At 33.5% G+C, this 20,762-nt stretch overlaps 2 protein-coding genes across 2 annotated transcripts; one reads left to right on the top strand and one right to left on the bottom strand.

Annotated features, from left to right (window-relative positions):
* Positions 1-626: 626 nt before the first annotated feature.
* On the top strand, positions 627-2,344 carry LOC18588987 (RNA-binding protein involved in heterochromatin assembly dri1). Its single transcript, XM_007013771.3, has 4 exons — positions 627-785; positions 1,141-1,518; positions 1,849-1,957; positions 2,055-2,344. Exons 2-3 carry the CDS (start codon positions 1,151-1,153, stop codon positions 1,937-1,939), a joined length of 459 nt encoding a protein of 152 aa, XP_007013833.1. The 5' UTR covers positions 627-785; positions 1,141-1,150; the 3' UTR covers positions 1,940-1,957; positions 2,055-2,344.
* Positions 2,345-5,784: 3,440 nt separating this feature from the next.
* On the bottom strand, positions 5,785-10,640 carry LOC18588989 (tail fiber). The gene is made up of 3 exons (XM_007013775.3): positions 10,329-10,640; positions 6,819-7,050; positions 5,785-6,291 (listed from the first exon to the last, which is right to left on the bottom strand). Exons 1-3 carry the CDS (start codon positions 10,436-10,438, stop codon positions 5,995-5,997), a joined length of 639 nt encoding a protein of 212 aa, XP_007013837.3. The 5' UTR covers positions 10,439-10,640; the 3' UTR covers positions 5,785-5,994.
* Between the last annotated feature and the right edge of the window lie 10,122 nt (positions 10,641-20,762).

Genomic DNA, 20,762 nt, shown 5'->3' on the forward strand with positions numbered 1-20,762 from the left:
TTGTAGATAAACAATTAATAAACACCGATAAACTGGATCCTCATTAGCAAATGAGCTGGGGTTTTTTTCCTCTGCTAGAAGACAATTTCAATTCAATCAAGTTACTTATAAAGTTGAAGCAAATAGAAAAATTAGGATACAATTGTCAAACAAAGTTTTATAATGCTTAGAATCCCTATTGGAAACAATTAGAATTTGAAATTCATTTAACTTTAGTAAAATTTTAGATTCAAACTTAAATTAGAAAAACGAAAAAGAAAGGAGTAACAAGATATAAGATAGAAGGAGTTTTTATAAATAACTTGCAATTCAATGAGCCTTCATATATTTCATAAAGGAAAGATTTACAGGTTGGGAGTATAAAGGAAAAACAAGCACAAAGAAGGGCATATGTGGAAGTTACTAATACGAAATTGTTTGCATGTGCTCATGCAGTTGCCACCTCTACATGCAACCAGAAGCCCAAAAAAGGGGCTGTAGTTGGAGCTTTTTAAATCTTTTTTTCCCCTTTAAAATCAAATTTCAAATATCCTTTATCTCTTTTTCCAATTTTAGTTTCTTGTGATTCCATTGTTCAAGGAGTTAAAGTGAGGAATATGAAAAAGAAAACCTAAGCCCTCCACTGGCTAGCTACTACTTCAATCAGCCCGATTCTCAAGGTCTAGTCAGGTTATATAAATAGCCAAACCCCATACTGAAAAACCACAAGTTCCTTACAGGATCTCTTTGTATCTTCAGTGCAACTGACTCTTCTACCTTCCAATCTGTATAGCTGCTTTCTCAAGGTGAGCTAGACGCTACGGATGTTCAACTCCATTCCCTGGCCTCATTTTTACTTTCTAGACCTGCCACTCTCAGCACTTTTTGGTTTTGATGTTACTACCATATATTCCTGGCTTCATTATGAAACTGACGCATCTCAAATTAGTGTTTTATAATTTAGTGCCTTCCATTTTTTTAAGGAAGATAATTTCATACTTACTTATCTGTGTGCTTCCCTTGTTTAGTTAACGTACTTGAAAACCAGACAAAAATATTCTCCTTCCCAGCTCAGTCTTTGTTACTATTATGATGTAGCTTCTTCTTTGTTACTATAAGATGGAGTGATTGTACATCTGCCTCTTTTTTGTGTAACTCTAGAGGAGAGAAAATGAGCAGGCCAGGAGACTGGAATTGCAGGTCATGCCAATACCTGAACTTCCAAAGAAGGGACTCATGCCAGCGCTGTGGAGAACCAAGACCCGGTGAGAGAGGTGACTATGGAAGCTTCGGTAGCAGGGGTGGCTCGTCATTCGGGTTCACTGGCCCTGATGTTAGGCCTGGTGACTGGTACTGCACTGTGGGGAACTGCGGAGCTCACAACTTTGCTAGCCGATCAAGCTGCTTCAAGTGTGGTGCAGCCAAAGATGAATCGTCGGGAGGATTTGAGGGTGACATGCCAAGAATGAGGGGTTATGGCTTTGGCAGCGGCAGCTCTAGTCGCTCCAGCTGGAAATCTGGGGACTGGATTTGCACCAGGTTGATTTCATTGGGTGAACACAATTTTTATCTTTGCCTCCTTAGAGGAACACTTAAAATATGTTCATAATATTATAAAATACTTAATTATATGGTGACCTATTGATAGACATGACCTGTTGATAGGCAAATTTATTAATTTTTTCATTAAAAAGGAGAGGTTTCAAAGTCGTGAACTATTTTTTTTTAAAAAGAAAAAGATTATATTCGTTTTTACCCTGCATGCTTAACCATAACAAAACTTGGACGTGGAAACTGATGAACAGTTCCTGATATGCCAAAATATGTCAGTTGACTAATTTCTCATTCATTTTGGGTGGAATTGGACAGGTCGGGATGCAATGAGCACAACTTTGCCAGCAGGATGGAATGTTTCAGATGCAATGCACCAAGGGACTCCGGCAACAAATCTTCATACTAATAGATTTTTCATTTTTGGGTATGGGACTTAATCTTTTTTGACAACTTGGTCTCTCCTCACAATTCACAACTTTATCTTCTCAATATTAACTACTTTTCCATGACTCTCATTTCAGGGACTGCAGTTTCAGGAGAGAGTGAGACAAGACAATCTCAGTTGTTCACTCTTTTTGCTCCTATCTATCTCTCTCTCTCTCTCTCTTTTTCTTTTGTTTGTTTTTTTCTTCTTCTTTTAGATATTACTTATCTCTTTTCCTCTGCCAGGATCTTTAGATGAATCATGTTTGAAGACTTCGGTTGAAGTTGAGCTAAATTATCTAGCAATTTGTCAGCTTTCTTATATCAAAGTATAGGCATGTACTTGTATGGTATCAATCTTATATCAGTGTCTTTGTGCCCCTCTCTCTTTCTTTCTCTTTCTCTCTGTTATATCTATTGTTGAAGACTGCTTTTTCTGTTTGAAAATGGTCCAAGGAATGTTTGAGTTGTAACTTAAAATCAGCAATTTCTCATTTCTGCAAAGCAAAGTAAAAGGGTTATATTCTTGGACCACAATAAGATCTTTTGTTTAAACCAATGCAGGAGAAGTAATGCAGTACTAGTAGCATATCTGATTCAAATAAGTAGGCCTTTTGAATATTTAACCTTTTAATTAGCAAGAGATCATGTCCAAATCATGAGCATCATACCTTTGAAAGATGAGACATTATTGTAATAAGATTGAGAGTCAGATGCATGTACAGCTTCAAAACATTTGAAATGCAACATCTATATTACATATATGCTTGTCTTCCGAACCTTCAAATCTATATATTATATGCTTCTCGAATCCTCAATAATGCATCAAGCTTAACACAGTATGAGCACCCTGAAATTTATTTAAACAAGTGGGAAATTGTTTCTTGTTTAAAAAGTTATATCAAGCCTAGGTAATTTGCTTCATTAATTCTAGTTAATCTTTGTTCTTTATGGTTTCCCAGTGGAATACTTTACCTTATGATCAATTGGATGGGATTCTCAAGTTGAAACAGTCACTTTATAATAATAATAATAAGACATTCAAGCAATGCAAGTCAGTGTAACTTGGGCCATACACATAAAGTGTACAAGCTAATTAATTAATAGCTATATCTATATTTTCCTTCTGCCATCCATGGTTGTGCTATTCCATATAAATAAGAGAATGTAGATTCGGGTTAATGTCCATTATACAGAAAGAAGATTTCCTTTTCTACAATCTTGTTAGTGATGGAATTGTTTCAAATGGAAGAACTTTTAGGTTCCCCTATTTGTTTATTTTCTCATTTTTATGTAAGAGAGAGGACAGGAACCCAAATATCTAACCTCACATTGTTTTGCACTTACATTTAACAGAGAGTAATTTGGTTTCATGGAGCTCTAAAATGCCCTACTAATCAGTTTAAACATTAATTAAGAACTGCTAATCATTAATATTATCTTAATTAGAAAAGGAAGAGATAACTCTTGCATGTTGTACTTTGCAACATCCAATGTACTCATTATAAGGAACAATGGAAAAGTTGTAATCAAAGTAGTGTAATTTTTCCATCAAATTAATTATCATATAATTATATATCTATATGTCTTGTTTCTTTGATTAACGGATGGGGTTAACTTTGACTAATCCAACTTAAATGTAAGAAGATTTTTGTTGATGAATAATTCGCATAGGATTCCAAAGCTTTTAAAGGGAACCTTTCATGGGTTCCCTCATTGACCTCTTGGGGTTGGGGTATAAAATTATATAGGGAAATGTTAATTTAACAACAAAAAATGTATATATTGGTCAAAAAGTAACCACACATTCATTAGTTTCTGCTACTACAATCCATTACTTAGCTTTTAGCAAGATATTCTTTGTTTCACTTTAAGCTTAGCTTTATGTTACTTCACTTCATTCTGCTTTTGATGGTGTTAGTAAAGTGAAGTACTTCGTTCATTGCATACAATCATGTCACCTAATGTCACATTTTTTGCTCTTTCACTTCCTGCTTATCCATGTTTTTGCCCCATTTTCAGTGCATTTTCCATCATTGTTTATTCAACTATATTCTTTCTGATCTGTCTCTTAACTTGATCATGTGAGAAGCTTTCGCCCCCATTTAGGATCCATGACTGGTCTACTAAAACGCCAAAATGGGACCATAAATAAATGAAAACTAAGTATAGTATCAAGTAACATGGCTACTTATGAATCTCTTAACTCTATTTGAATATAAGTAGTTGATTTTTGCTTTTCTAGATGACTTAAATATTGAATTTTTTTTTTCTTTTTTTTACATGAAACCAACCCTTGATTTTAACTCAAACATCAAAAGTTTTTATAAGTTAAATTCGTAGAATTAAATTAATCTTCCTTTGAAATCAAAACTTATTCTTTAGCACTTCACGAATGTCTTGTAATTCTTTGATTTTAACAATTAATTCTCCCATGCATCACTTAAGAACTTGTACTTTAACCTCATAGTTAAAGTTAATATAAAGGGATATCTTTTTTTTTTTTTTTTTACTTATTAATTTTGAAAGGCGAGGGATATCGTTTTATACTATATGAGTTATAACACATCTCTTCATGTATACATCAAAAACCTTTAAATGATTAAAGCAATTTATATATGGCAATAACTGAAAAGTACTTAGAAATTAGACTAAAAGTTAAAGTGTAAATTTTACAACTCCACATGGGTTTCAATTTTCAAGCAAGCATGCAAAAGGGGTGTTGAATAGGCAGTGGGAAAAATTAATGCAACAAAGAAAAGACAATTGATGGACATTTGGTAGATGAAAGAAGAGCATGAACATCTTTAATCATGATTTTAAGATATCCCCAAGGGCCTTGAAATCAGTAGAATTCAGTGAATTAAGTAGCTAGTCGATGAGTTGAAATCGACACTGTGATGGTCAATATTGAAAGCAAAGACAAAAAAAACTTTTTATCCAATTCAAGGCACGAAAAAATGACTTGAACTTTTTAAAGTTTTTCCCTTTAAGTCTAACTTTATAAATCAAGCATGTTGAAACTTGTTAAAGCTTATGCCTTTTTAATCCTTTACAAACCATTAACAGTTGGCACCCCGCACAGTTTTGCAAAAGCTTTAGGGGCGTTTTTCTTATGCAAAGTCATAGTGGAATTGCTTTAGTTGGTGCCTCGAAATCAAGTGTTTTGTTTTCTTCTTTTTTTTTTCCTTTTAAGTGTTTGGGACTTTTTTTTTTTTTTTTGGAAACATATCTGTTGGACAATAACAGCTCATTCATTTCACTTAAATTTCAAAAAATTATACGAAAAAGGAGAACATCAAGTGCAAGTTTTGATACGATTTGATGGTTACAACTTACAAGTACAATAAACCGATGAACCAAGCAAAGCTAGCATCAAGCTCAAAACGCTCCAGTAGAATGACAACTTCACATGGTTTATAGGTCTTTTCTTGTAACCTCCTGTTCTACTTCTCTCACTATGATCCAGTTGGTTGACACGTAGGCAAAACTCACTGATGAAAGTTTTTTTAAGGCAGCTAAAGAGGCATTATTTACGTTTGCCATTTCATTAATACAGAGAAAAATAACAGCAAGAAACCTGTTATAGAAGCCAAGGGAGGAATACAAATCAAAGACCGAAACAAGATGAACAGAACAAAGCAAAAGAGGCTAAAACAATAAGGCTAAGCACCAAAATAGAACGAGCTCTTGTAGACTATCCAAGTTGATGCCACGGCTTCTTTAAAGGATCCTGCTAGCAGAGTAATATTTCACCGTCTTCAAACTACAGATTTTAGCCCTTATCACAGCCAGCCTGCCACAAATGTACAATTATGCACAACATCCTTAAACCTTGACTAGTGTCAATGCAAACATAAGATTCCATTCCTATCCATCAAAGTTCCAATGGTGGCATGCAGCTCCAGAAGGCATTGGACGATACACAATAAATTTGAAGCAGCAAAAAAGGTTTACATTTTCAGCTCATTTGTTACAAGAGTTTAGTATAAAAAAAATTGAGATATCGGTTTTCACACAAGAAAACAAAGTTTCAAATTATTTCAGCTTAGATTTGGAAGAGCTCTTAAGAGGCTTTGCAATGGGTCGTGCAGGGGCAGTTCTCATAACTTTCTTCACGTCATACTTGATAGATGTCAAGGCACAAATCAGTGCAATCAACATTGTGGGATATACATACACAGCTTTTGTAGGATCAGAATTTGCTGGTTTTCCCAAGATCCCTTCCTTGACAAGACCCCAGATTACCAGTAGTGTCCCAAACATGCTCATCCTTCCAGGCTTTAGAAGACCCACAAGTGCTCCTGCCACACAGAAGTAGCTTCCTGCAAGAACCTGTACGGGAACCGGATAAAAGAGATGAGATTACAAGACAATATCATTTTTGACAAGATTGGGCTTATGGAAGGACACAAATTTGGATGACTGTTTGAAGCTAAACTAGTGCAGAAGTTGCAAGGTACTGAAGAGTATACTGGAACCATCCTGCAGGCCATTATTGGATGTCCATTTTATTTTCTCTTTTGCTAAAAAATTTGTGCACTGTCACATATGCGGAGTCAATTGTACTAGGAAGGACATAGCAGAAGAGTTACATACTTGCTGAACATGATAGGTTTTCATTAACCCAGCCAGTAACGATGACATGGAATTGCATTCCGATGGCTGGTGGTGTGTGTGAGTGTTAATTTTTTGCCTCTGAAAAGGGATGGACTGGGGTGTTGCTTTTGCTAATAATTTATGAAAGGACCAGTAAGACTAGGTATATGGTTCCCTACAGACCCTACCAATAGTAGAACAGTAGATTTCTTCACACTAGAACTGAAAATGCATTCAAAACTAAAAATTAGAAAGATAAGGACCTCTAAGCGCTGGAGGTCAGGTACAGCAGAGGCTTCCTTTATACTAGTTACGTTATAGATGTTTAACAGGTTATCCCAGCTTGGAACAGTCATGTTCTTGACGAGGCCATTCGTAATGGCTCCTGGAAAGAGGAGTGCCTTCACCACAGCTACAGGAAAGACGTCACTTGCAATCAACTGGGAAGATGTGACATGAATTGGTGTTGAACACATTCCAGATCTGCATGGAATCCTGCCAAAAGAGAAAAGCTAATAAAAAGAAGCCCCATTCTGGAATCAAATCCAGTATATTTTACTCATCTATATATTTCTCAGTCAACAAGACTGTGGATAAAGAAATAGGGATGTCTTCATTTATTACCATTACTATTTCCAACAATATGAATGAACAAAAGACTATTGTCCAGCAAAGGCAACTGAACCAAAGCAAGCAACTTCCTCTAGTGATGCTAGTTACAAGGTATACTTCTGAGCGGAATCCATTGCCAGAGAAGTTGACAAATATCATTCAGCATTGAGCTGTTCAAAACCAAATGATCTACTACTTTCTATTGCAAACATTTTCACTTTGGAGAACGACAACACAGGAACGTTTTCATGAGCTGCAGCATGTTTCTTTTCCCTTTAAAAACTGCAGGGTAATTTGACTTCCATTATGTTCAAAACTTCATTAGGTCAAAACACTAAAAGAAGCTCAAATTTAGTCATTTGTATAATTAAATTAGGTTTAGTTATATTTTGACATCAATCTCATATCTCCCAAACTGGAGTATGATGTTTCTCTATAAGAAAGTACAGTTCCAATACAGAGTTTGTTGCAGTTCTACTCCTCTTAAAAGTCTAAAAGATGTAAAATACTTGGAACAATCTAAGGATCAGCAGATTAGGTGCTACATAGATTTTAACACATTAACTTATATTGACAGTCTTTATGACTGACTCCGAAGCAATTCATTTTAAATCAAACAAACAATAGTCCGTTAAATTACTAGTCTGCATGGTTGTTCAAACCTAATGCTTAAACTTATAAGTTCAATTCACATCAACATCACTAATAGAATTATCAATTATCCAAAAACAGGAAGACCAGGTTTTGCAAGAGTATAACAAACTTAGATGAAAATTTCATGGTTCAATCAAGAAAAAGAAAACCCTAATCCAATGATGCAATGCAAACAAATTGTATTGCATTGAATAATAGATCAGGTAGCAAACACGAAAAGAACTAGACCAGGATCCTAACATATAGTAAGTTGCAACTTAGTGAGATTTCAAATCTTTTTAATTGTACATCAGCTTTTAAATCTTTCCTCATATTCCTTAATCACTATATAAATGCATAAATGCAGCACCCTGCACTTCTGCCACCTACGCTGCCTGCTATAGTCCATCCATTTAAGCAAACTTAAAACAAGAGTTATTTCTTGCATATTGACAGTGTGGATGCTTGATAGACTCTATTAGTTATACTAGACAAACAGTCCAGATTGCTTAGAGACAAGAGTGAGAAAGGAGTTCTGAAAGTTTCCAAATCCTTAGTTCAAGCATAAAATTTTTCTCTATATTTTACAATTAAACATTTAAAATAAACAATGATGGGCAATATGGCTTCACAGGCTTACCATTTTTGAAATTAATGGTATATCAAATAAATCAATAAAACAAGCACCTGGATTTCAATAATGTGAAGTAATTAGTATCCTACAACATAACCTTAAAATATCATAGAGTTTTTTATAAGATACTCTTTGGTCCAAGACTTATCCCATGTAGAAGGAAAGCATTTCCTCGATAGGTGACCGACCTCTCCTCAGACCCCACACACCATAAGTGGCCTTGCAACTCCAAAATCCCTTTCATACCTGCTGTTTCCCATACAAACTTGAATAACCCCAGAGCCCTGTCCAATTGCTTAACCCCACTCCAAAACATCTTCTCCTCATTTGAAGTCAGAATTCTTCCCATGCACAAGGTAAACCTATTCTCAGAACCATTCCCATAAATCGCTCCATTCAAATCCACTTCAATATCTCTAACCTGTCCATAAAGGTAATACAATAAAAGTGTAAACAAACACTGTGATGAGTGTCCCAATGTCTTAGAGAGCTTCTTTTGTACCAGGCTTTCTTGGTGCCTGGCATCCTTATACCCAATGCTATTATCAACTAACACATCTTTGATCTGAGACAGACCTTCTTTCATAATCTCAATCTTCGTTGCATGATAAAGCCAACCCTTTTCACTCTTCAAACAGTTAATGAGATCTGTGAACATCTCAAGAACATCGTCCCATTTGCGCGAAGGAGGGTCAACAACTTTTGCAGGTGAAAGCCGCATCCATGAAGCAGAATCAGGGTCATAAGAAACAGCTGATTCAGCCAAGAACTTAAGGCAGCTAGAAACTATCTGCCCACCCATCTTGGTTCCTTTACTCGGGAATTGGCAATTCAACAAATCTATCTCTGATTTCAATTCATTCAAAATTTTCTCAATGGCACCTGTCCATATCCGGTGTTGTGTAATCTGTGGACATATTTTTAGACGCACCAACTTCCTCTGTTGAGCAGTAACATTCAAAACGTTGCTCACTTTGGTTAACGAATTCACAATCATGGGCTCTCTTTCACTAGGTTTACCAAATGTAGAAACATGTTTCTTTAGCACTAGCTGAACTGATGGAGACCCAATAAAGATCCTCGCAAGTGACTTGAAAGTACGCATTTTATGTTCAATGTGATCTTCAATGATGATTGAATCATCGTTCACATTCACAAGCCGTCCATCAACTAAATCCACATCTTTTAAAAAGTGGGCCAATCTTGTTAATTTTGAAAAAGACTTTTCATACCATTCATAAGGGAAGACCTCTCCGTGGGATTCACCTGCACGGTGATATAACACTGGATTCAAATGCAGAGCACCATTGTGCTTCGTTCCACAATAGTTTGCACCTTGGAGAACCTTTTGAACAACCGTAAGAGTCCTCATCAGTCGGCCAAATTTTTAATATGCTAAAAATCCCTCGAGATGATTGATTAGTTAGCTTTGGCTAAAATCTCCGAAAGTCAACTTCACAACTAGTAATCATAAAAACAACACTATTACATTATCCATTCGATAGCAGCGTTAGTTCTGACTTTCCATAGCTTCTCCTCAGTGCTTTCTTTCTCATTCACAGTTTCTTTTATCTAATCCAAATTGAAAAACAGATCTCAACAAAGAACAACCAAATAGGCCAAGCATCTATATGAAATAAATTCTATCAGCAGTTGCTAAAAATGAAAACAAGCAACTTAAAAGCAAAAGAGTGCAACTAAAAACATAAACCAATATAGCTAAAAGAGTATATCCAAATCAACCTAAACGTCCAAATAGCCGAAACCCAGATGCTAAAACATGGGAATAAGTAAAGCTAGAAATACCCAGATTGAGAAACAACTTAGGATATGAGCTTATGAATCTAGAGATCGTTGAAATTGAAAAGGATAAAAGAAATAAAAGGAGATTTACCTAAAAAGAGGGATCTGAAGAATGATAAGGAAGAAATAAATCCGAGATGACATTGACGAGAGGTTGCTCAGCCATCCCCTTGACGCTGTTGATGCTGCAGTAGTTGCCATTTCAACAGAGCGACCTTCCAACGCACCAGAGAAAGAAACCAACGGAGGGGTAGTGATGATCTGGTCGGATAGGTCTTATATACTGAACCAAGACCTGCGTTTCAAATTCCGAGATCGGAGTAGCGCAACCGCTGTGAATGATGACAAAAATGTATTTATCAGTAGGAATAGGTCAAAATACTCCAATAATCCCTCTTTCTATGCATTTCGTCAATTTAATCCATATACTCTAAATTTGATCAATTTAATTCTTTAATTTTAAAAAATTAAATAATTTAATCCCTTTTTACATCATTTAATTTTACTGTTAAAAGTGACTATGTTAGCTCTTACGTTATAAATTTACTGACACGATAATATCATATGGCACTAAAAGATGTCATGATGGTATCCTGTGGTACTAACATAATAATATAACAGTAACACGTGACAGTGTTGACGGATGGAGAAAAAATAATTTTTCAAAAAAAATTTGTACTATGTTATAAAAATATAGAATATAGAAACTAAATTAAATAAAATTGAAGTGTTTAAAAATTAAATAAAAATATTTAAAAAATATAAATATTTAAATAGATGATACATATACTTATAATAAGTCAAAAATTTAAATGTAAAAGATTTACGATGTTAAAAAATAAATATAAATATTTTCTTATTTGATTATTTAATTTCATAATAGGTATATTAATTTATATTTTTTGTAAAAATTAAGTTTGAATTCTCTTTTTATAAAAAAATTATAAATTTAATGGTGGAGTTTACTCATTGTGGATCGCAAGCTTATTAGATTATTTTGAACCATTGCTATCTTTTGGAATGCAAACTATGCTCATCTTTATGATCTTGGATCAAAACATATATAAAAATATTAGAATGATAATGTTAATTTGGAAAAAAAATAAGAAATATTTCTTTTTGTTTTGTAGGGTTTGGTGATTGAAAAAAATATATTTATAAGGTTAATTTGTAAGTTTAATAAATTTTATGATCTCTTTTGCCTCCAATCTCAATAAAATTTTTGTTATTTTTTTTTAAATTGTAAATGCTAGAATCAAGCTTTTGGCTTTTGGCATTAATAACTAAATTTAATTATAAGGTAAACAAAATACTTAAAAGGAAAGTCATATTTTGTCAAATACTCAAAATTACAACGATAAATGAGATGATTTCTGGACAAATTATTTTCTCATTAAAACATTTAATGGGTTTACTTTTGTTTTCATATATATATATATATATATATATATATATATATATATATATATATATTAAAAAAAGACAATTAAATCTTTTTGTTTCTTTTTATAAATGGATTATGAAATAATCTCATTAAAAATAATATCAAGTTTAATATAAAAAAGGAAAATTTTAAATGATAATGATTTTAATGATGATATTTAAAAAAATAACTATAAAAAATATTGGATTTTTTCTATAAATGGGGAATTCAAACTTAAATATTTATAAAAAAAAAAATTCACATTTGGTAAGGCACAATTTGTGCCTGGCGGTCGAGAATGCGGTTACGACACTAGCAAGGTGCATTTGCACCTTATAGGTATACCTGTCAAAAAGGGCTTGATCTATTGGGTCGGCTCATTTTTTATCAAATATAAGATGGGTTGGGCCTAAAAATTTATGCCCATATTTGAGCTGGGCCTAAATGGGCCAGCCGACCAAATCAGTGGGTTGGGTGGGCTGGAGCGAGCCAACCCTATGGGCCAAAAAATAAATAATTTAATTAATTTAATAATTTTATATATTTAATTATATAAGATTAATAGTTTAATTATCAATAATATTGTTTATTTTATATATTTTAATGTGTTTAACCTATGCTTATCAAATTAATAATTTTAATTTATAAATTAAATCATAAAATAATTTTATTATAAAATTATAAAAATATTTTTTTTGAAAAAAATAAAAAATAGGCTGATTCAACCCAACCCGTGGGCTAACAAGGGGTGGGCTGAGTTGAGGTTTTCATAACCCATATAAAAAATGGGTTGGCCCGGCCCGGCCTATATTTTCTTAACCCACAAGGGCTTGGGTTGGGCCAGCCCATATTGACAGTTGTACGTTACAAGGCTGGGTACGACTTTGTCTCCGCGCCCAGTTGGCTTCTTTTCTCTTTTTTTTCTATTTTTCTTTTCTTCCTCATTTTCCAAAATATACTCTGGTTAATCTCACTTAAATCTTTTGTTTTAATTAAATTTGATTAAATTTGATTGGGCTTATTTTAATTAACAGGCTCAATATCAAGCTTGACTTTTAAGTCTCAATAGGCAATGGCCATTTAATCTAGCTTCATTTATAAGACAAGGAAATTTGACTGGTCCAAACAAACCCTGGGTCTTTTGAAGCCCACTTAAATGATTTGTTAAATGTGGACAAACAATGGACATAATTAAGAATGACAATAAAATGAAAATGATATATTCAAAAATGATGTTGGCAAATGTCTATTTTTGTACATTTTTGAAAATCAAGAATAGTGTAAAGATGTAGACACCGTACTCAACTTGGTTAAATAATTCCTCATTTGAGACTTTATAACTTACAAAAAAAACAACTCTTCATCCGAGGCTTTACAATTTTAAAAATAATTTGGAAAGATACACAACTCCTCGCCCGAGACCACACCACTTTAAAAACAACTCCTTATTCGAGGCTACACAACTTTAAAAATAATTTGAAAAGATAAATAATCCCTCATTCAAAGCTTTACAACTTTAAAAGCAACTCATTATCCGAGGCTTCACAAATTTATAACCAACTCTTCATCTAAGACTTCACAACTTTAAAAACAATTTGAAAAGATAAACAACTCTTCATTCAAGGCTTTACAACTTTAAAAACAACTCCTCATCCAAGGCTCCACAAATTTTAAAATAATTTGAAAAGAAAAACAACTTCTCATTCAAGGCTTTACAACTTTAAAAACAACTTCTCGTAAGAGGCTCCACAACTTTAAAAACAACTCCTCATTTAAGACTCCACAACTTTAAACATAATTTGAACAGATAAAAAACTCCTCATTCGAGGCTTTATAACTTTAAAAACAACTCCTCATCTGAGGCATCACAACTTTAAAAACAATTTGAAAAGATAAACAACTCCTCATTCGAAACTTTACAATTTCAAAAACAACTCCTCATCCGAGGTTCCACAATTTTAAAAATAACTCCTCATTCGAGGTTCCACAACTTTAAAAATAATTTGAAAAGATAAACAACTCCTCATTCGAGACTTTACAACTTTAAAAACAATTTGAAAAGATAAATATCATCCAAGTAAAAATGATAATCTAGAGTTTTAAGAATGATTGTTCAAGGATCTTAATAATTTTCCTTAATTTTGATTCATGGTGTATTATGATCATTTCATTGGTCAATAAGGGGGTGAACAAAGTGTGCATTTCTTTCTCATCCACTCGATTCATTGCCCATAATGATTTGCATCTCAATTTCTGCATGGTTTATTTCCTTGCTATTTGTTTTCCATACCTTAGTTGTATTATCGAATCCCATTTCATTTTCTAATCAACTCTTATTTGCAAGCAATGTAAATGTCTTTTTTTGCTTTTCATGATCTTTAATTAGATATCATTCAAATTCTCATGACAAATGCAATGCATCCATATTTCCTCTGTTCATGGAATAAAAGTAAAAACAATAATAACATAAGTGGAAAGAAGGATATCTTATTGAAAATATGGGAAAGGTTAACATTCAGGCATAGTGACAAAGAGTATGGCATGGAGGCAAAATTCAATTCAAAAAGATTGCTCAAATAGACTTGGACAATGATTTGAGATTTTCTTTTAAAGTGGACCCAAGTGCCAGTCCCTTTGTCTTTATATGAACATCTCAGATATGGTTTCATTCGTTTTGTGTCAAGTCTTTGTAATTCTGTGATAATTGATCCTCTATCATGTCTAGACCTTCCTTTCAAATTTTTGCCCTAAACATCTTTCTTGGATCCGAGCTGTCATTTTAGGTTTTCAACTTGAATCCCTCATTCTTTTTTTTTTTAGACGTAGTATTTCTTGACAACATCTACATTTACTAGGTTTGAAAGCTCACCTCCATCCATTTCTGCTAAAATCAGTGCTTCTCCCAAAAAGTTTTTTTTAACACATATGGTCTTTTTCAATTTAGTGCTTATTTTCCTAAAGGATTAGGCTGGTTTAGGAGGATTCTCTTCAGGACTAATTCTCTTTCTCAAAATTGTCGGGGATGTACTTTCTTGCCATAATCTCTCATCATTCTACTTTCTTGCCATAATCTTTCATCATTCTCGCCATCGCTTTCTCTAACTCTACGTCCTTAAGGACTCTTAAAGAAGGAATCTCTATCACAATTGGTACTTCTGCTTCCATCTCGTATATTAATGAGAATAGGGTAGCTCTAATAGATGTTTTTCTCATGCCAATCTTTGTATACATTAGTCATCTTTTCAATTATCTTCTTAATGATTTTATTGGTTGCTTCTACCACTTTATTCATCTTTGAGCGATATGGTGCCGAATTGTGATGCTTGATTTTGAACCTTACACAGACTTTCTTTATCATTATACCATTCAAATTACTAGTATTATCTGTGACGACCCTTTTTGGAAGTTCATATCGGTATATTATCTTTTTCTTGATGAACTTACATACCACCTTTTATGTCACATTGGCGTAGGAAGCTACTTCCACCCATTTTGTGATATAATCAATTGCTACAAGAATGAACCGATGTCCATTTAATGCCTTTGAGGTTATAAATCCAATTACATCCATTTCGCACATTGAGAAGGCCATGGCGATGTCAAAACATGCAAGAAGGCTGAAGAAGTGTGGATTTCATCTATATATATTTGGCATTTATGACATTTTCAAGAAAAATTTATGCAATTTGTTTCCTATGTAAGCCAATAGTATCTTGCTTTATGATTTGTCTAGTCAATATATGCCCACTTGCAGGTGTATCACAAATTCGTTCATGAACTTCCTCAACTATCCTTTAAGAATTAGCTGAATCCATACATCTCAAAAATATTCGATCCCTACCTCTCTTATACAAAACATCTTCGTTTAAAAAGAAACTCATTGTGAACTTTCTGATAACTTTCTTATCATTTTCTGAAATATACTTTAGGTATTATTAATATTTGAGGATTGCACAATATCATGGTACCATGGTTTCTCATCCATTTCGTCTTCCACATTTGAGCAGTGAGCTAGGGATTTTCAGAGATCTATCATAGTGGGCTGAATTTTGACATTAATACCTACTTTGAACAAAGTTGCCAACATGGTTAATGCATTAGCCATTTGGTTTTCTTCTCGAGGTAAGTAGGTGAAGTGGATTTCATCAAAATTTTCAATCAACTTTGTTTTATATTTCTAGTTTCGGACCAACTTTAAATCTCGCGTTTCTCATTCTCCTCGCAATTGGTATATGACAAAAACGTAATCCCTATACTCTCCTAATTTGCAAATCTTCCTTTCAATTACAACTTAAAGACCTATGACACAAGCTTCGTATTCAGCTACATTATCAGTATAATTGAAACTAAACTTGATTATGATTGGATAAATGTCTCTTTTTGGAGATATCAATACTGATCTTATACAGTGCCCCAAAGCATTCGAAGCTCCATCAAAGAACATCTTTCATTTCCTTTCATCCTCAAACTCTTCCTCACTTGCTAGGCATACTAACATTAGGTACTCATTAAGAAATTCAAATCTCATGGGTTCATAATTATCTTCCACCCTATCTACTAAGAAATCAGCAATTGTGTTCCCTTTAGTGGCTTTTAAAGCTACATGTTCAATATCATACTCGGAAAACAAGACCTGCCATCTTGCCACTCTCTTTGATAAAGATGACTTTTCAAATATATATTTAATGGGACTCATTTTTGCTACAAGACAAGTTGTATGATACAACATAGATTGCCGAAGCCGGTGTGTTATCTAAGCTAATACACAACACATCTTTTCGAAAGGGGAATATTTAGACTCATAATCAGTGAACTTCTTGCTCAAGTAATAAACGGCTTTTTCATTCTTGCTTGTCTCATCGTGTTGTCCCAACACACATCCCATGGATCCTTCGTTTACTGTCAGATATAAAATGAGAGATTTCTCAGCCATGGGTGATACCAATATTGGAGGATTCATAAGATAGTCTTCAACTTTGTCAAAAATAATATGGCATTCTTCATTCCATTTTCCCCTATCGTGCTTACGGAGAAGCTTGAAAATTAGATCGCATTTAAAAGTGAGTTGTGATATGAATCATGCTATGTAGTTCAACATTCCTAAAAAACCTCTAACTTCCTTTTGCGTCTTAGAAGAAGGTAAGTCGCGAATCGCCTAAATCTTATATGGATCAACTTCTATTCCTTTTCACTAACGATAAAGCCAAGGAATTTTCCATAAATGGCAGCGAAAGTGCATTTTGTTGGATTTAGCCTAAGCTGAAATTTTTGTAATTTTTATACAACTTTTTGAGATTAATTACATGATCTTCCACTTTGCAGGCCTTCACAATCATATCATCCACATATACTTCCACTTCCTTGTGCATCATGTCATGGAAAAGAGTCACCATAGCCCTTTGAAAAGTTACACCGGCATATTTCAAACCAAATGGCATCACCTTATAATAATTATTAAAGTTAGTTTTTCAAGTCTTTCGGTGCCATCTTAATTTGGTTCTATCTTGAAAAGCCATCGATGAATGAAAACACAGAGTGGTGGGCAGTGTTGTCAACAAAGGTATCTATGTGGCGTAAAGGAAAATTATCTTTTGAGGTTGTTTTATTTAAATCTTGACAATCCACACACATTTGAACCTTTCCCATCTTTCTTGGGTACTGGGACGATATTTGCAACCCATTCCAAATACTTAGCCACTTTTAGAAATCCTACATTGAATTACTATTTTACCTCCTCCTTAATTTTTAATAAGATTTCGAATTTCATCATTCTTAACTTCTACTCAATTGGTTTACATTTTGGTCTCAAAGGTAGCTGAGGAGATACAATGTCTATCTTAAGACTTGGCATGTCTTGGTAAAACCATGCAAACACGTCTATATATTCATGGAGGAGTTTTATTAATTTTTGTTTTTCGGATGGTGGCAATATGGTACCAATTTTAACCTTCTTCTTATTCTCTTCAGCTCCTAAATTAATTTTTTCTAGAGGTTCCTAATGTGGGATAATCTGTTTCTCTTCTTGTTGTACTAGCCTTAACAAGTCCGGGGATATGTCATAATCCTTTACATTCTTGGTATTATTAAGTTCATTGACACGTGTGCCTTTTTCAAAATCAACCTCTAGATCACCTTCACATTCATTATCTTGAACCCTGGTAAATAAATGAAATTGAAGAATGTAGGACTATTGTAAACACAAAAGATCAAAGCAAAGAAAAGAAAAGAAAATGATAGGAATAAAAGGAAATATGATAAATGCATCACACATGTCATTTTATTAAAGTAATGTTTAATAAAAAGCCCTTTATAAATGAAATATTTCCAATGCTCTTGGGCATAAGCATGGATGTTCAATTATACATTACTTTGAAAAAGAGTCATAAGTGATTAGCAAACACATTGTGGCCTAACTACTCAACTTCAATCGGATGGTCTAATGTAAGATGCAAACATCCCTTCTCCATTTCCCGGTCGCTCTTTTTTCTCTTCCATAACACATAGTAAGACGTTGGAGAAAGCATCATTCAGAGCTTCCATAGATATCAGGGTTTTTTCAATATGTGCCCTGGAATAACGTGACCTCCAAATTGAAACATTTCATACAGGTGAGGAAATGTCATTGTTGTAGTTTCTAGTTCAAATCCTTTAAAGCGAGTTATCTTTTTTTTCTTTCTTTCAACTATCATATCATCTCTTTCCTTCCTTGTTGATTTGTACCCTAGACTAAATCTTTCTTCATTCTTGGTATTCACCACTAGTTTTTTGATACCTTGAAGTCTTTTTCCCAATCCTAAAGCTCAGCACGTTTTTCCTATTGTTTTGCTAATTGCCATCTTAGTTGTTTTAGACAACCTTTGGATGGGTATCATCGCTCTTTCTCCCACATAAGTGGCATTGATAAATTCAAAGGATCGGAAAAAGCATTTGGGTACTTCTTCAACGAATCTTACATAAGGAGTATCTACAAGTTTGCTTATGAAAAATTTTCTTCCCCATTGATGCACTTAATCCTTCAATCTACTATGAACTTGAACTTTTGATAGAGAAATAATGGTATAGCTTTGACTATATGAATCCATGGTTGTCTCAACAAGTAATTGTAGGATAGGTCGATGTCCATGACTTGAAATTTTATAGTGAAGGTATAAGGACCAAGCTCTATGGGTATCTCAATATCTCCCTCCACTTCTCTTCTTGTTCCATTAAAAGCCCTCACAATCGTATGACTTTTCCTCATATACTACATATCAATTTGTAGACGGGTCAAATTTCTCATAGGCATTACCTTTAAGGATGAACCATTATTAAGTAACACCTTTGCAATAGTACAACTTTTGCATTTGGTGGTGAGAAGCAAATTAATAAATATCGTATTCGATACATATTAGGTGCATTTTTCGTGTAGATCATGTGTAGTAATTGAACTTTCAAGTTTTTCTTGTTTTGTGCAGAATATGTGCAATAATTGAAGTTTCAAGCTTCTTTTCTTTTTTTTCATACAGATCATGTGCACACTATAGACACCATTTTTATTTTTATTATTTTATTTTATTTTATCTACTTCTTTTATTTTATATTTCATTTTATTTTTATTTTATATTTTATTCTATATTGTTATCTTATTTTATTTAGTCCAATAGATATTGGGCTTTAAGGAAGTCCGAGCCTGTTATTTGATACTTCGCAAGAAAGCGTTCGGCTTTTAAACAAACAGAACTAAATAGTTAAAATAAAAAAAATAGATCAAATTAAGTAACATAATTAAACTTAATAATCCAAGACTAAAACCAATTGATCTCAAGAATGTTCTGAAAATTGGAAAAATAAATAAATAAAAAAGAAGAAAAAAAGAGAGGCCAGTTAGAAACAGTAAAGGTGCATCTTTCACCCATGCTAGATGAGAGAAATTCGCGTTTGACAAGGCATCTCACTATGCTGGGCAGCCCAGATGGCACACCCAGCTCTCAAAGAGGGTAGCTATAAAAGTTACCCTCTTTTCAGAGGAAAAAGGGAACCCTAGGCAAAATCTGAGAATAACCCTATTGAAAACCCTAGAAATTCCTAGAGCAAAGAAAAATCCTAAGAACCAAAAATCCTAGCCTCTACCAATCGGTGAAATACCACAATCCCACTCGAAAAATAATAGTAAAAATCACCAAAAAGCAACAAAAAAATATAGGAACAAAGTTGGATTCTCTAAAGGAAAGGAGATCAGGTTTGAGGTTTGGTTTTAGGGTTTAAGAGAAGGAAGGAGCCGCCAGTTGAGAGAGTGAAAAGGAGGAGGTTGAAGGTTTTAGGGCTAAGGTTTTCATTTGAGTGAAAAATGAGAGATTTTGGGTCGAGAAAACAGAGAAAGGTCGTCTAGTAGAGAGAGAAAAAGGGAATGAAAAATGAAGAGGGGAAGAGAAAAAGGGATTTTTATAGTTAGGGTTTGGGGTAAGTAAGTGCCAAATTGACACAGTATTCTTAAGGTTCTTTGGTGGAAGGAAGGGCATCTAAACAGCTCTGTTTCAAGGGAAGCAAATTCTCTTCCCTAGGCACCTAAACGGTGCGTTTCACAAGGGAAGTGTTGAGGCTATTAGATTAGGCCGCAGACTTCCTTAGGCTCAAAGTTTGGGTATGTTTTGTATCTTTGATTATTTGGGCCTGCAATTTGATTGTTAGTATTATTATTTTTTGAGCATTTTTTTATATAGTTTTGTTTGATATAAACAAAAAATATAAAACATAATAATAAATAGACATAGTAAAATGTATTTGCATTTGCAAATTGGATATTAGAGATATGCTAAAGGAATTTACTAAAATAAGGAACTGCTAATATGCATGAACATAAATAATGAATAAATAATATATACAAATAGGAACAAAAAATAGATATTCATACAAAAAAGATAGAAGAATAGTAAATGGAAAAATATACTTCATATAAAATAGATTTAAGCATATATATATATATATATATATATTTAGTTTAGGATAAAAACATAATATATATATATAAACAAAAAAACTATGGGTAGAAAAAAATTGATAAATACATGGTAAAAATAAGTAAATATAATAAAATGTTTAATTAAAAAAATAAAAAGAGACTTA

The sequence above is a fragment of the Theobroma cacao genome, chromosome 9 (genome assembly GCF_053813885.1).
Source record: "Theobroma cacao isolate CCN51 chromosome 9, ASM5381388v1, whole genome shotgun sequence".
Taxonomy (NCBI): domain Eukaryota; kingdom Viridiplantae; phylum Streptophyta; class Magnoliopsida; order Malvales; family Malvaceae; genus Theobroma; species Theobroma cacao.